The sequence below is a fragment of the Salvia splendens genome, chromosome 15 (genome assembly GCF_004379255.2).
Source record: "Salvia splendens isolate huo1 chromosome 15, SspV2, whole genome shotgun sequence".
Classification (NCBI taxonomy): Eukaryota; Viridiplantae; Streptophyta; class Magnoliopsida; order Lamiales; family Lamiaceae; genus Salvia; species Salvia splendens.
The window spans coordinates 2,709,034-2,723,436 of record NC_056046.1 but is presented as its reverse complement, the minus strand read 5'-3'; the positions used below and the strand labels follow the sequence as shown (position 1 = coordinate 2,723,436).

Here is a 14,403-nt window from a genome sequence, read left to right as displayed (position 1 = left end):
GACCGACAATTCAAAGTAAAGAAAGTAAACCAATTTCCTGTAATAAATTAGGTGAGAGTAACATCACAGGATGGAATAATAGGAGAGGGATAGTGCACAGCACTTCTTCCAACTTCAAATCAAAGTCTACAGAGTTAAACTTAGCAAACTACAGATCTCAATACATAAAGCAAAAACCGATAACTCAGAGAAAAGGCCAGGGAAATAACACAATCCTACTCGAATTTCATCATCAACAACAGCCAGCATTCGCAGTGTTTTTTTAATCGGCCTCAGCATCAGGCGCTTCGCAGATGGCCTGCTCAGCTTCCTGAACCTCCTTCTCCGTCTTCCTGCCCTTCTTTGATTTATAGTACAGGCTCATGAAGGTGCCCACAGCTCTGTACTTCCTCCTGGCATGCTCGTAGAGGCCAGCATCGAACATTCTCCAGAAGTTCTTCTCGCTGAGCTCGGACACAGCATACTGTGGCTGGTAACCGTGGTTCTCAATCAACCAGCTCTCCATCCTGCGGACTGCCTCAGACCCGTCAAATTCCTCACCTCTCAGGACTGGCCCAGGGGCGTAATAGATTCCAACATCAGTGTACATTTGTGCATACTGGGTGTCACCCTGTCTGCGCTGTAGCTCGAATCCTGGCTCGGGATACACCATTGTTTTCACTGGGAGTTTGTACAGCCTGTGTGGGCAGAGCCAGATTGGATATACCTATACAGCATTCACTTGTTAGTATAAATACAAAACTAACAACATCGAAATTGTAAGACTAAGATAGGAAAAAACTAATATATATACCTCCATCTCTCTGTGGACCCATTCCAGAGCATCTCCCACCTTGTACAGTGGGACGAGCATATCCTGAATGACATGCATCTCGTGGTAATAGTTTCTAATAGCGTCACCCTGAGTAGCCTTGAGGAGAGAGACCTTAGGGGGCATCAACCAACCAAAGAGAAACCTGAACCACCACTGGTCAGCAAAGGGAAGAATGAGTTTCCCCTCCCAATACAAGCACCTAGTATGCCGGTGGTAGTATTCTCTCGTTGGGATATACTCGACAAATTCGCCTTTCTTCAATGCAGTCTGAGCATGCTGGTAGAACCACGGTTTGAACCACCAGCAAACACTGTTGGTCTTGTTTCCCTTCTTCTTGGCCTCTTCCTTTGAAGCATATCTACCCGTCATGAAGACAGCTTCAGTTGGAGAGTAGATCATGGTCTCAACAAAGTCTGGCACCTTGTCGGGATTGTCCTGATCCCCGTCCCTTGGTGCGAATGAATCAATATAACCTTGGGCGAGCTCCTTAAGATTACCCACTAAAGGCTTGTATGTTAGCTTCATATATTCCTTGATAGGGATGAGCTTAATCTCAGCTGCAACAAGGAGTCCTAGTGTCCCCTGAGACCATGGGATAGCATAGAAGAGGTCGGAGTATTCATTGTCTTTTGTTGCTCTAACCAACCGGCCGTCTGCCAAAACAATTTCATAAGCCACGACAGTATCGGAGAACAGGCCATAAATATGGGAGCTTCCTTCAATGCCATAGCCATTGATCAGACCTCCAACGGTAAGATCATCGAGCTCTGCAACAACTGCAAGAGACAGATTCATCGGGACAGTGACCCTCGAAATCTGACCCATATTGACCAAAGGCTCAACTCTGGCTACCATTCTCTCCTTGTCAATCTCCAGAACATTTCTGAAGGCAGAAAGATCGACCTCAAAATGGCGAGCACGCTTATAGTCCACATTGCGCATTCCAACAGCAATCCATGGCTTACGAGCTGTGCAGACTAGACCATCCTTCTTTGGGTTCCTCTCCTTGAGTCGCTTCACAACTCTCTCGACATTTTCGTCATGTTCCTGTTGACGCTTCTTGAACGATTTGGACTCAGACCACACATCCCCAAGATATGTGAGGAAGTATAGCGTGAATGAAATCGGAAGGACAACAAAGATCACTATTATCCATCGGAATTGGACAAAGTAGTCCACCCAAACCTTCTTCCGCTTGGGGCGTAGAGGGGCCTCTAGATCTGACATTGTGGTAAAGTAGAGGCCTACAGATATTCAAAAAAGTATTAGTGAGCAAAATGACAAACAATGCTGTAACAGGAAATGAACAAGCATAAGTTCCAATCCAGCATTTATAAAGATTTCATGACGCACATCAATCAGAATCAGAATATATCAATAGATTGTAAGCAGCAAAAAAATTGAGGTGTAAGATCAAGGAAATAAGGTCATTTATGTGGGATATAGATACACAGCTAAATTAACAGGAATATCTAATCCAATTTAGTTCAGTTCAAAGCCACAACAATTTTGTAAATAGTGAGTCTGAAAAAAGCCGAGTCATCCTAACAAAATCAAAGCATATTTTTAACAAAATCAAAGAAGTCAGGTTTGGATGCAGAAAGGTTCATCTCTTTAACAAAAAAAAAAGATTTTCCAAATTCAGCAGCTCGAGAAATGCACTTATTGTAACCATAATGTAAAATCATGCATTAACTCGCTTGATCTGCAAATGAAGTATAGATGCAGCTCAGTATTCGCAATCAAGCGCATAAACACAAGGAACACACCAAATCAACACCGTAAACCCCAAATTTGACAAGATTGCAATAGAGGAAAAGAATCAAATGCAGTTTCTAAAAAATATTCCAAACAATCACAACATTATTATTCTCTTAAGCACCATCGCAATTTCTCAGTGAAGCAAAGTTATTGAAATTGAAGCTCTAAACCTGCATTGACTAGAGAGAGAAAGTACCTCAGTAGTGAGATGAGAGTGTGGAGATTGAAATGAGTGGGTACTTAAATGTGAAATACTATAAGCTTTAAAACTGAAAATATAATGTATTGAAAGGGTATTTTAGGAAATGCAGTTAAATATTGTGCTGGCAAAAAATTAAAGGTGCACTAAGGCATTTTATAATGTAATTAACTGGTCCTATGACACCTTCTGCCCCGTTCAGGTGATTAATTCTTTTTTTAATGTTGTTTTGCAAAAACTATAAATAGTTAGAGTGAAAAAAAAATAAAGTGCGAGAGAAAATAGTATAAAAGAGAATTGTATTTATATTATTTTTTTATTTATTTTATTTTCTCTATACTATAATTATTTATTACCATTTTCTCGCATAGCTACTCAAAAATAATTAATCATTTTAGATGGAAAAGATAGATTATAAAAATAAAAAAATCAATAATAAATCAGGTTCTATAGTGTTTGAAATGATGATCGTGTATCGTGACAGACTGTTATTATGTGGTAAAAGAAGTAAAAATGATTATTTAAAAAAACAAACAAGCCATGTGTATTTAACGGCTACCTTGCTTATTTTTTATTTCTTCCACGGAAATCAATTTCAATTTCTTCCACAGCACCAATAATTCTTAATTTTATATGAATGAATTACAATTATTGTCAATTTTAAATTTTAAAGTAAATTACATCCATTTATGTGACAAATGAGCTGTAAAGATAGCACTGAAAATGAAACATTCCCCAATTTGTCTGGTGATAAGTTTTTCTAGCCATCTAGTTTCTTATGGTATATGCTTTAAATTATGCAATTTCTTTAGTATTATACTTGGCATTTATTTTTAAATTAGGTGAAGATGCCTATGCTGCTATGCACACTCACTAGCAATAATCACAATATAAAAAGGAGTAGCCATATGTATTATTTTTATACCACCACGATTGGAGCACTTTTGTTTAGTAGTGTATAGTGGCTAGCTGTGTCACAGACTTAAATACATAAATTAGCTAGCAATGCCGATCGATTCAATTAAATTATTAAATATATGATATTGTAAGATTATGGACAGTTTTACAATTAAATAATTTTAAAACACGACATATAATAATGATACAGGGAATAGACAAAATGAGGCGAAAATCTCGAAATTGGATCCCACCACGATTGGCGGATTGCTGGCGGTCACGTTCCGTTCAAGACGTATGCACGTGACCTTGATTCCAATTCGCCATGATTGATTAATTTTTTATTATCTCAGTTTATTTTTGTTTTATATATAATGGAGTTGTAAAGTTGCAAAGTACTACAGTATAATAATGGAATTAAAATACTGTAGATAGGTTTTTTTATCATTCGTTTTATAAAACTAGTCTATTTTTATTTTTAGTAAATTTTTCTTTCTTGTGAACCTTATTCAGCTAATAAATTACTACTACTATTAACTATGTTTTCTCTATCTACTTTACCAATATATAGGAAATAGAGAGATTATAATAATTTTCGGTGTTACCACTTACCACCGAAGGGGGCTTAGATTTTCACCCATTGGAAAAAAAAGGTATACTGCCGCCATGACTCAATTGTACTCCTACAAAATTATTTTAGTAATAAATATTTAAACAAATAATAATAATAATAAATTATTAATATAATCAATGTATAAATAATTTTAGTATATTTACTTTCTTCCATTAACTTTGAGTCTATCTGTATATGAATAGAGATTAATATTATGATTATTAATTTGTTTTTTCTTATTTTAAGAATTTGTAGTATATAATTTTGAAACATTATTCCAAACAGTTAAAATCTAAAATAATATGCTAGTAACTGTATAGCTGCAAAAACATTACTCCTTTAAAAAACAATGATCGAATACATTACTAATATGGAGTTGTGCATAAATTAAAGAAATTATACAAATCTATTACTCTTTGATTGTTTATAGAAAAATATGATTAAATTCAAAACTTATGTCGCAGTTGAAAATTAAAATTGACTCTCAGACAACTTATATGACAATATAAGTTGACTAACAAATTATACATTCGTACAAAAATTTGAAATATTGCATTCGATAAATTGACTAAATATCGGATTAACAACAAACATCACTTGTTTATGCGTGGCTTAAAACGTACTTAGTATAATTGATTTTGAACATATATGAGGAAAGTAGGTAATTCAGCGGTAGGTGTGTGAAGTACATAGATTCGATATCTGATGGATTTGTCATGTACATACATTACAAAGTATGATGTCTCACAATATTTATTTTATTTTCAAATAATTCACAATAATATTTGCCAATAAATCAAATCCTCACTATGTTCCACTAGAGTACGCACTCTTGGTTGGGACATGAGTTTTAATCCACAATTAAACTCTTGGTTGAGACATGAGTTTTAATTCATAATTGATAAAGTAAGATAAAAATAGAAAGAAAAAGTAATTGAAGTATTGTGGGTGAAGAATGGATCTTAACTTATTAGATTGAACTTTTAAAAAAAATTAGAAAGTACATATTCTCATGAGACGAATGGAATAATTTAGACGTAGACACCCGCCAATTCAGGAAATCAAAAGGTTTCATAACGACATTATTTACACTAACTAATTCTCTTATATCGAATTATTTCTAATATATCTAAGTACGAGTATTATTAATAGGTCTATTATGATACTTCGATTTATATGGATGTGATTAAATGCTAACTATCTTAATGTGTTATTTGCTAATCAAATCAAATAAAAATGTAATATCAACAAATTTGTGTTGACATATTATGAATACCGACAGATTTGTATTGGCATATATATTCAAGTTTTTGACATTTTTAATTGAAATATTGATTTAGTTAACAATGAAGTAGCACTTTAATTAGTTAGCAAACTAATACCACCTCAATTAGTCAATTTATATGTGCAAATAAAATGAAGTTAGGTTGTAATAGGGCCGAACAAAAGCCCATTTATCTCGGCCCGTTCAACCATCTATTCCACAAACATGATGATTTTTGTAGATGACCACCGAGACAGGTGTAAGATGTTTCCTCGTAGCCGTTACAATTTCAATATCTCCAAAATGTCCTCCCGCAATCATATCCATTGCAGCAGTCACCGGAAATTACCTAAGGGCACTTTTGTCATTCCCATCCCTTCTCCTTGCTCTGTAGAATTTCTCATTCGGTGCAAAAATATCACAGACCTCTCTTCTCACTATCCACACTCTAAATCTCTCTCCCCTCTCCAGCGATTACTAGCTAATTTCTCTCTCCCACCGCAACAAGGATCGCCGTGATCGTCATGGCTTCCTCCTCGTCGGAGCACGCCGCCAAGCCAGAGGAGACTGGCGGCGGAGAAAGCTCCGAAGCGCGCCCGCCGCCCGATCATCTTCTGCTTTACAGAGGTCTGAAGAAAGCGAAGAAGGAGAGAGGTTGCACGGCGAAAGAGCGAATCAGCAGAATGCCTCCTTGCACGGCCGGCAAACGCAGCTCCATATATCGAGGAGTCACAAGGTATTTATAATTCGTCGAACATGTGGTGTGCACTTAGCTTCGTTGCTTGTACTGGATGTTGTTGTGGTGGATTGAGTTAATTTGATGCATTTTCTGAAATTCGGCGAGTAGGAGAGTTGTTTATGATTGCTGTTTAGAGCGAGGTACAGGTTTTGAAGCTGATGAAGTGAAGCGTTAGTTATCTGCATTTTAATTCGTTGTTTTTTCGTTGATTCAGCTTTTGATTGCGGTTTTGCTTTTTAGTGTTATGAGATTAGGCATCGTTTGAAGCTGATGGCTAATGCATTTTCTTGCTTAAATTCTTGCATTTTTAATCATTATTTTGTCGTTGATTTAGATTTTGATTGCGGTTTTATTGTTACCAAATTAGGCATCGGTGGACTGGTCGTTATGAAGCACATCTATGGGATAAAAGTACCTGGAATCAAAACCAAAATAAGAAAGGAAAACAAGGTGAATTCATGCGTGTAAATTGATGTGTCTGTTTTTTGAACTGATAATCTTATCTGTTTGTTTTTGCTCTTTGCATCATTGCTGGGAAACTGAATGCTGTTGCATGGTTGATTGTGCAGTTTACTTGGGTAAGCAATCTGGTCATTTTTTGTATTGAAGCAGAAAAGTACTTAGACCTGTGTTGATATTTTCCATCCGAAACTGCTATAGGTGCATATGATGATGAGGAAGCTGCAGCAAGAGCTTATGATCTAGCTGCTCTTAAATACTGGGGCCCTGGAACGCTTATTAATTTTCCGGTAAGAACTTTCTGACTCAGGATATAATTTGGTATGGCAATGGAGTAGATGGTTTCGTTTATCACATGTAATAATGTTTATGGGTAGACGAACTACTAACTTTGTGGCAATTGCATTTTGTTTTCCTTAAAAACTGATGTGGCTGCACAGGTCACAGATTATACAAGGGACCTTGAGGAAATGCAAAACCTCTCTCGAGAGGATTATCTAGCATCACTTAGGAGGTCAATATTGGATTTTTGCTGTTTCCGTTCTTAAATGAATTCAGGTTCTTACATGCCAAATCTTTTGCAGGAAGAGTAGTGGTTTCTCCAGGGGTGTCTCCAAATATCGTCCCCTTTCCAGGTACATTTTACACGTTTTTGACAAGATTAGCTGGTATTGGGTCTATCTATCATTCTTTACTTTGTGATTCTTTTCTGTAAATTCTTTTCTCAGTAGTCGATGGGATTCACAATTTGGCCGCACTCCTGGAGCTGATTACAATAATGCACTTTATGGTGAGACTGGCTTTGAATAGGATACAATTGTCTTATTGCTGAGTTCAAATCCGAAATTATGCCTTAAGATGCTTTGTTTATTAATTTTCCAAATGATTTGTGTGCCGGTCTAAGTGTGCTGCTGTTAAAGGTGCAGGTGATGAGGCAGCCACAGGAAGTGAAAATGCAGGTGTTTATAGTGTTGAGAGGAAGATTGATTTAACAAATTACATCAAATGGTGGGGCACAAGTAAATCTAGTCTGACTGATTTCCAGTCAAAAGCAGTAGATGAGACAAATCCTGGGGGTTCCGATGCTGTCGCTAGTGAACTGAAAGCCCTAGAACAGTCTACCCAACCCACAGAACCCTATGAAATGCCACGACTTGGTGTCCCTCCAGAAAGATTGAACCATAAAAAGATATCTGCCATGAATAGCTTGTTGAACTCAGCAGCATACAAGAGCCTTCAGGAGAGAATCACAAAAAATAAAGGGAAAGAGGAGAATGATGAGAATGAAAACAAAAGCAATATTGATAAAATTGAACTTGGGAAAACTGTTGAGAAATCATGCCATGATGTTGGAAGTGAGAGACATGATGTTGCATATGGGATAGCCGGAGGATTACCTATTCACAGATATCAGCTGTCCCCTCTTCTGTCTGCTCCCCTTCTGACCAACTACAACAGTATCGACCCATTAACTGACCCCCTTCTCTGGAGCTCTCTTGTCCCAGTTCTTCCTGCTGGATCATCACGTATGAATGAGGTGTGATTTTCTTTTACTGAGCCTCTAATGTATATGTTCTCCTTTGAGAAGTTTTGTAAGTTGACAATCTTGGCTCGCAATGCCGTTGATATGCTTAAACACCATGTTTCTGGACTATATAGCTTAGCCTTCTTAATTAGGTAACTACAGAGTGCTCAGAGATACATATTATGTAGTTTATGTTTTGCTTCAGAGAATATCAGTTTAGATCACAATAAACCATTATGTAAAGAGTAACAATAGTAACACCATTTGGTCGTGCCTTTCAACTTATGGAACTGGTTAGTGGTTACTGAAGGTATAACACTACGTGCAGGTAACAAAAAACGAGTCTGGCTCGGGTTATACCTTCTTCCAGCAAGGAGAGTAACCACAACACTCGCGTCTATCCGGACTCAAGGTAGAATCTGATCCCTGACATGCATGTGCCATACAAGCAGCCCCTTGTCGTGTTACCCGTTGAGAAGCAGAAACTTGTATCAGCATATTATGGAGTTGTGTGTATTCCAAAGGTGTAAATTATTTAAGTTTTATACTTAAAAGCTTCGCCTATTTTGATGGCGACTTTGTTTGGCATGTATACAAAGGTAGGCAGAGAGTTATACAGGCCTGCTCAGTTTTCCTTTTTACTATAGTGCATTTTTGCACATTTCTTGGTTCTCCCTTACTTCTTGTAGACATCAGAGCAATCTACGTCGAACAATGTCATGTCGTGTGTATAGTTAAAGCAATATACCATCTTTCATGTCGATGGACGCTGTGTCAATCTTTCTTCGCTACTTCTGTGTTTATTAGTGTTATGCTTGGTCTCCGCAGCAAACGACGTCATTTTAGTGATGCAAGTCGGACTATGGCTTGACTGAGAGTGTTGTTATAATCGAAACGTTTTTAAAACCGTACTGTATGTAAACTGTAACTAAGCATAAATGCAAAAGCTGTGTTGTTTTGCAACAATGAACCGTAAAACCACATGATTATTCCATAAGGCATAAACCCAAGCACAGTAGAGGAAATAAAAATGAGAAGAGGATGATAATGTAAAAAGACTAGTATCAAGTTTCATTTATGTTAATCTCGATTAAAATTCAACTCAATTAATGAAATTAATTTCAAATACTAGAATTTTTGAATGAACTGCGATAATAATTTTGAAGGACAAAGAAAGGAATTAAAAAAATTATGGTAAGTTTTTGTGCTTTAAAGTGAACAACAGATAGGAGTATTAAGTAATAAAGCATCAATGCCAAATACAGATTTTCATGGCATGATCCATTGATGATCTTGTTGTGGATGCTTCTGCCTACTACTGTAACCAAGAACGAGATAGAGAGTTGTTTGTTTCAAGCTCGAATGAAAAATAAGATAGGCGTTTGGAATTTGACAAGCTACTATATTCCCACATCGAAAAGAAGAGAGTAGTAGTAGTATTGGTGAGAGGACTATAAAACGAGAAGGGCCTAAGCTTTAAAACTCATACCTTTCTCGGCCTTTTGGCTAAGATCAAGTGTAGTATCTGTTCTTATCAGTTTAATATCTGATATGTGGACTATTGGTCCACACGATATTAAATTTATTTTTTGAGGGGAAGGCTCATTAAAGTAGCTTGCTACTTGGGCTTTCGCGTGTCGCCCGTGCGTTGCACTACTGCTTGGGCCTGGCACACCCCACCAATTCCAGTTCAAGCTTTAATTCTTATTAAATTTGTGAGCTGTGAAAATTTTCTGTATTAATTTGTAGTAAATGTTAGTGTCGTGTTAATTGCTTGTGATTATCAGATTATGTCTACTGTATACAATTAAGTCACTTAGCAATTTTCAATTTTAATGAGGAGTTGAAATCATAAACAAGGGAGCTAATGGATCTTTTTAACTATAGAGCATCACTAATCATGAAATAACAACTCTTCTTCCAAACAACGAATCATAACCGCTTGGATGAGGACACGATTACCGATTACAGATTTTACTGCAACTGCGAAAATCTTCATCAAAACCTCATCTTTTAATCCATTAAAATTATTTCTTCTCCAAACCTCAGTGAATAAATATTGGCCAAGATTAGCTCACAATCTACATTGTCATGTCCAATTGAAGAAATCGAGATGCTTGGTGGTTTGTCAGTGTCTGAATCCGCCGCCGAAGTTCTTGTATTGGGCCGGAATTCGTTGCTCCCTTGTGGATTTCCGGCATTGCGGAGGCCTGTTTCTGTTGCTTCTCCGAGGAGGGAGAAGCAGAGAACAGTTTCGGCGAGAAGCGCTTTGAATGATGGCGTTGTTTTTGGTAAGGAATTTGAGTTCACGCCGTCGTTCAGCGAGTATTTAAAGGCGATGGAATTTCTCAAGAATGAGAAATACCAAACCCTGAAAGGAAGTGACGGTAGCAGTGTTGGTGATGATACACCGAGGGGAAAGAAGAGTGTGAAGAGAATTGTGCGGGAAGAGGATAAGAGCGGTGATGAGCTGACTGCAGCTGAAGAGAATTCGAGAAAGGGGAAGAAAGGGGCGTGGTATAAAGATGATACGAAAAGGGATGATAAGCAGAATATAGATAGGGATTTGAAGATTCGAAATAGGAAGATAAGTGATGGCAGTGAGAGTGAGTCCTTGAGTGTGGAACGAGATGCGTTTAAGCCGTTGGAATTGGGTGATGATGCTTTAGGGAAGCCAAGAGTGACAAGGGTAGACATGGAGGAGAGAATACAGAAGCTTGCTAAATGGTGAGGATAGTGAGTTTGATCAACTGGTTATGTACAAATATATATGCTTAGTGTCATTTCTTTTCTTATTGCTAGTCTTGCTTTGATTCTTTAGTAATTAGTTAGGTGTTTCTACTATGCTAGTTGTGAACCAGGTCTGTTTTTGATCTGTTGCTTTAGCGGGAGCTAGACAGAAATGTAGTATTGTTGCATAATTGGATGATGCTATGAAATTCTGCAGGGTGCCACTTATATGATAACTTTGTTCTGTTTATTGGTTTTCCTCAGGGAAGTGGTGGTTTATATGGAATCTATAGTTATGTAGCAGATGGTACCTTAAGGATTAAGAATATATATTGAGTCAATAGACTGTGAATTGTAACGACTAGGCACAACTTAGTTTTGGGAAGTAGAACTTGCAATTACTGTGTTTGCAGATGGCGCATGGTAAGAATTGTATGTTTAGGAACTTAGTGCCACCTTTGAAGACTTAGATCAGTGTGTGCTTAACATTCTATTCTGATTTTGTTTCTATGTGCTGGACCTTAGGGTAAGACATCATTTTGCAGTTAAGAGGTCTGCGTTCTCTCGAGTGTGCCAAATTGTGTTGAGTGTTGTATACCGGCAACTTTTGTTCCGCTCATAATAAAGTAGTTTACTTTTACAGTCTGAATGGTGCAGACATTGACATCCCCGAGTGGAAGTTCTCTGAAATGATGCGAAGTGCACAAATTTGATTCTCGGATCATTCTATTTTGAGGCTGGTTCAGATATTAGGTAAGTTGGGAAATTGGAAGCGGGTGCTCCAACTCATTGAATGGCTCCAATCTCGCGACCGCTTCAAATGTCACAGGCCAAGGTACTTTGTCCATGATCACAAGTTGTTGCACGTTCAATTTACAGCCCATTGTGATACAATCTTTTTCGTTGTTTGATGGATTCTTGGTTAACAAGTTGTATTCATGTAGATTTAACTAGATTGTGCCTAATATCATATCCATAGGAAATGCAACTATATTGAAGAAATTATTTTGTTCCTTTGTGGATATAAGATGGTTAAGAAAGAGAAGCCATTAGTGCTTCACTGAAGTCTAAAGGGAATACCTTGATCAACGTGATAGTGAGGTATCTTTTGGTATAGAGGAATTCCGTTTGAAATGCTTAATTCTAGCTTGTGATGTTTTCGAGAGAAACCAAATGCAATGCAGAAAACCAGTTTTAGTTGAATGAGATTCCGGAGTTACACTGTTTTGGTTTCGTATTGACATTTTCGTGGATCGTTTGTTATTTTGATTCTTCTAATGAAGTTCTTATTTTCTAGATATATTTGTACTGCTGCACTGGATGCTCTTGGAAAGGCAAGGAGGCCAGTAGAGGCTCTCAATCTCTTCTATAGGATGCAGGTAAAGATATTGTATTATGCATGCTTGTATCAGTACCTAATATATACGGATAGCTACATCGTCATCTGATTTCTATCTGATCACTGTGTAGGGGAAAATGGCTACCTATCCGGACATAGCAGCTTATCATTGTATAGCTGTCACTCTTGGACAAGCTGGGTATATGAAGGAACTATTTGACGTGATTGATACCATGAGGTTCCCTCCCACAAAGAAGTTCAAAACCGAATTGCTTGCAAAGTGGGATCCACGGCTTGAACCGGATGTCATTGTCTATAACGCTGTAAGGGGCATCTAGGAACTACGCGTCTTTATGCTCTCCATATTTGTTTATATTGCATCAAACGTGTTTTCTGTTTAATTTGTAGCATTGCTATTTTGTTATATAGGTACTTAATGCTTGTGTTCGGCGCCAGAAATGGGAAGGGGCTTTTTGGGTTCTGCAGCAACTAAGCGAACAGAACCAACAACCTTCAAGCACAACGTATGGAGTAGTTATGGAGGTAAGCCGGACATAGTTATTTCTGGCTTGGCTCTGCAGAGATGTTGCCTAAAAATGTCTACTTTTTTTTTCTCTTTTGCAATTAAAATGAAAATTCTAGGAAAATGCAAACATTCAATTCTGAGCTACTAAAATGCCTCTGTTGGAGCAGGTCATGTTGGCCTGCGGCAAGTATAACTTAGTTTATGATTTCTTCAAAAAGGTGCAGAAATCGTATATACCGAACGCTCTAATTTATAAAGGTAACTGACTGAAAAACCCTTACCGTGCACTGCTGCATCATATGTATCAGCTTGTAAACCTTTTCCCTGTTGTCTGTAGTTCTCGTAAATGCTCTATGGAAGGAAGGAAAAGTCGATGAGGCCATAATGGCTGTTGATGAAATGGAGAGAAGAGGGATAGTCGGTACCGCTGGTCTCTATTATGACCTTGCTCGCTGCCTTTGTAGTGCAGGAAGGTGTCGTGAAGCACTAAAACAAGTACGTATAACTTTGATTTGCAACTTGGTGAGTTTAGCACGAGCGATCATTTTACGCAATTATTCTGTGGGACATTTTCGTTTCATTTCTGCAGATTGACAAGATCTGCAGAATCGCAAATAAACCACTTGTGGTAACTTACACTGGTTTAATGCAAGCATGTGTGAGTCTGGCAACGTTGAAAACGCAGCATATATCTTCGATCATATGCAGAAGTTTTGTTCACCAAATTTAGTCACTTGCAACATAATGATCAAAGCCTTTCTTGATCATAGAAAGTTTGAAGATGCTAAAAAGTTGTTTCTAACACTATTGGACAACGACAACTTTATTCGCCGCGAAGAAGATTACAAAGTTAGGGTGATTCCCGATATTTACACGTTCAACACGATGCTAGACGCATGCGCCACAGAGAAAAGGTGGGAAGATCTTGAGTTTGTCTACGCGCAGATGCTGAGATACGGCCACCACTTCAACGCAAAACGCCACCTTCGACTAATATTGGAAGCACGCCGTGCTGGGAAGGTATTCACTACATCAGCCAAAGTGTATTTTATTTCACTGCTTATTTGATGTGAGACTGTATGATCTTTTCCAGGAATCGATTCTGGAGATGACGTGGAAGCGCCTGGTGGAAACCGGACGGCCTCCCCCTCGTCCGCTCGTCACAGAAATGTTCTGCACGAGGCTGGAGCAGGGCGACTACGCGGCTGCTCTGTCTTATGTTGTGAACTTCGCCTCCATCGAATCACAGGGTTTGTCCAGAAAGTCCTGGTCGAAACTCTTAATCGAGAACGCCCACCGGTTCCCGGACCGCGCCCTCCACGAGCTCGTCCGCGATGGAAGCATTCTTCTTCACCGGTCCGAAAACCCTGTTCTTGAACATCTGTTAGATTCTTGCAAAGATTTTTTAAGGAAACAAACATTAATAGATGTGAAGCAAATACAAGTAGGAACTAGGTTTCAAGATAATGCTGCTTTAGTATGCTAAATTTTGAAATACTCCATCCGTCTCATTGAAGATGACTCATTTTCCTTTTTA

The 14,403-nt window shown here is 38.1% G+C and overlaps 2 protein-coding genes, 1 non-coding gene and 1 pseudogene across 6 annotated transcripts; 3 read left to right on the top strand and 1 right to left on the bottom strand.

Annotated features, from left to right (window-relative positions):
- Positions 1–16: 16 nt before the first annotated feature.
- Positions 17–2,891, bottom strand: LOC121769555 (delta(24)-sterol reductase-like). The gene is made up of 3 exons (XM_042166402.1): positions 2,772–2,891; positions 794–2,058; positions 17–706 (listed from the first exon to the last, which is right to left on the bottom strand). The coding sequence occupies exons 2-3, from the start codon at positions 2,039–2,041 to the stop codon at positions 263–265; spliced, it is 1,692 nt and encodes a 563-aa protein (XP_042022336.1). The 5' UTR covers positions 2,042–2,058; positions 2,772–2,891; the 3' UTR covers positions 17–262.
- Positions 2,892–5,964: 3,073 nt separating this feature from the next.
- Positions 5,965–9,034, top strand: LOC121766374 (AP2-like ethylene-responsive transcription factor At2g41710). Of its 4 annotated transcripts, none has more exons than XM_042162665.1 (9): positions 5,965–6,284; positions 6,655–6,737; positions 6,857–6,865; positions 6,948–7,036; positions 7,187–7,260; positions 7,331–7,381; positions 7,478–7,536; positions 7,673–8,283; positions 8,600–9,034. In XM_042162665.1, the coding sequence occupies exons 1-9, from the start codon at positions 6,073–6,075 to the stop codon at positions 8,651–8,653; spliced, it is 1,242 nt and encodes a 413-aa protein (XP_042018599.1). In that variant the 5' UTR covers positions 5,965–6,072; the 3' UTR covers positions 8,654–9,034. The 4 variants fall into 4 exon arrangements, with proteins under 4 accessions (XP_042018599.1, XP_042018597.1, XP_042018598.1 ...); XM_042162663.1 differs by having other exon boundaries at positions 7,667–8,283; XM_042162664.1 differs by having other exon boundaries at positions 5,966–6,284; positions 7,475–7,536.
- A 722-nt stretch (positions 9,035–9,756) lies between these two features.
- Positions 9,757–9,951, top strand: LOC121769595. The gene has a single exon (XR_006043624.1). It is a non-coding gene; the product is annotated as a U2 spliceosomal RNA (small nuclear RNA).
- On the top strand, positions 9,777–14,403 carry LOC121767567 (annotated as a pseudogene).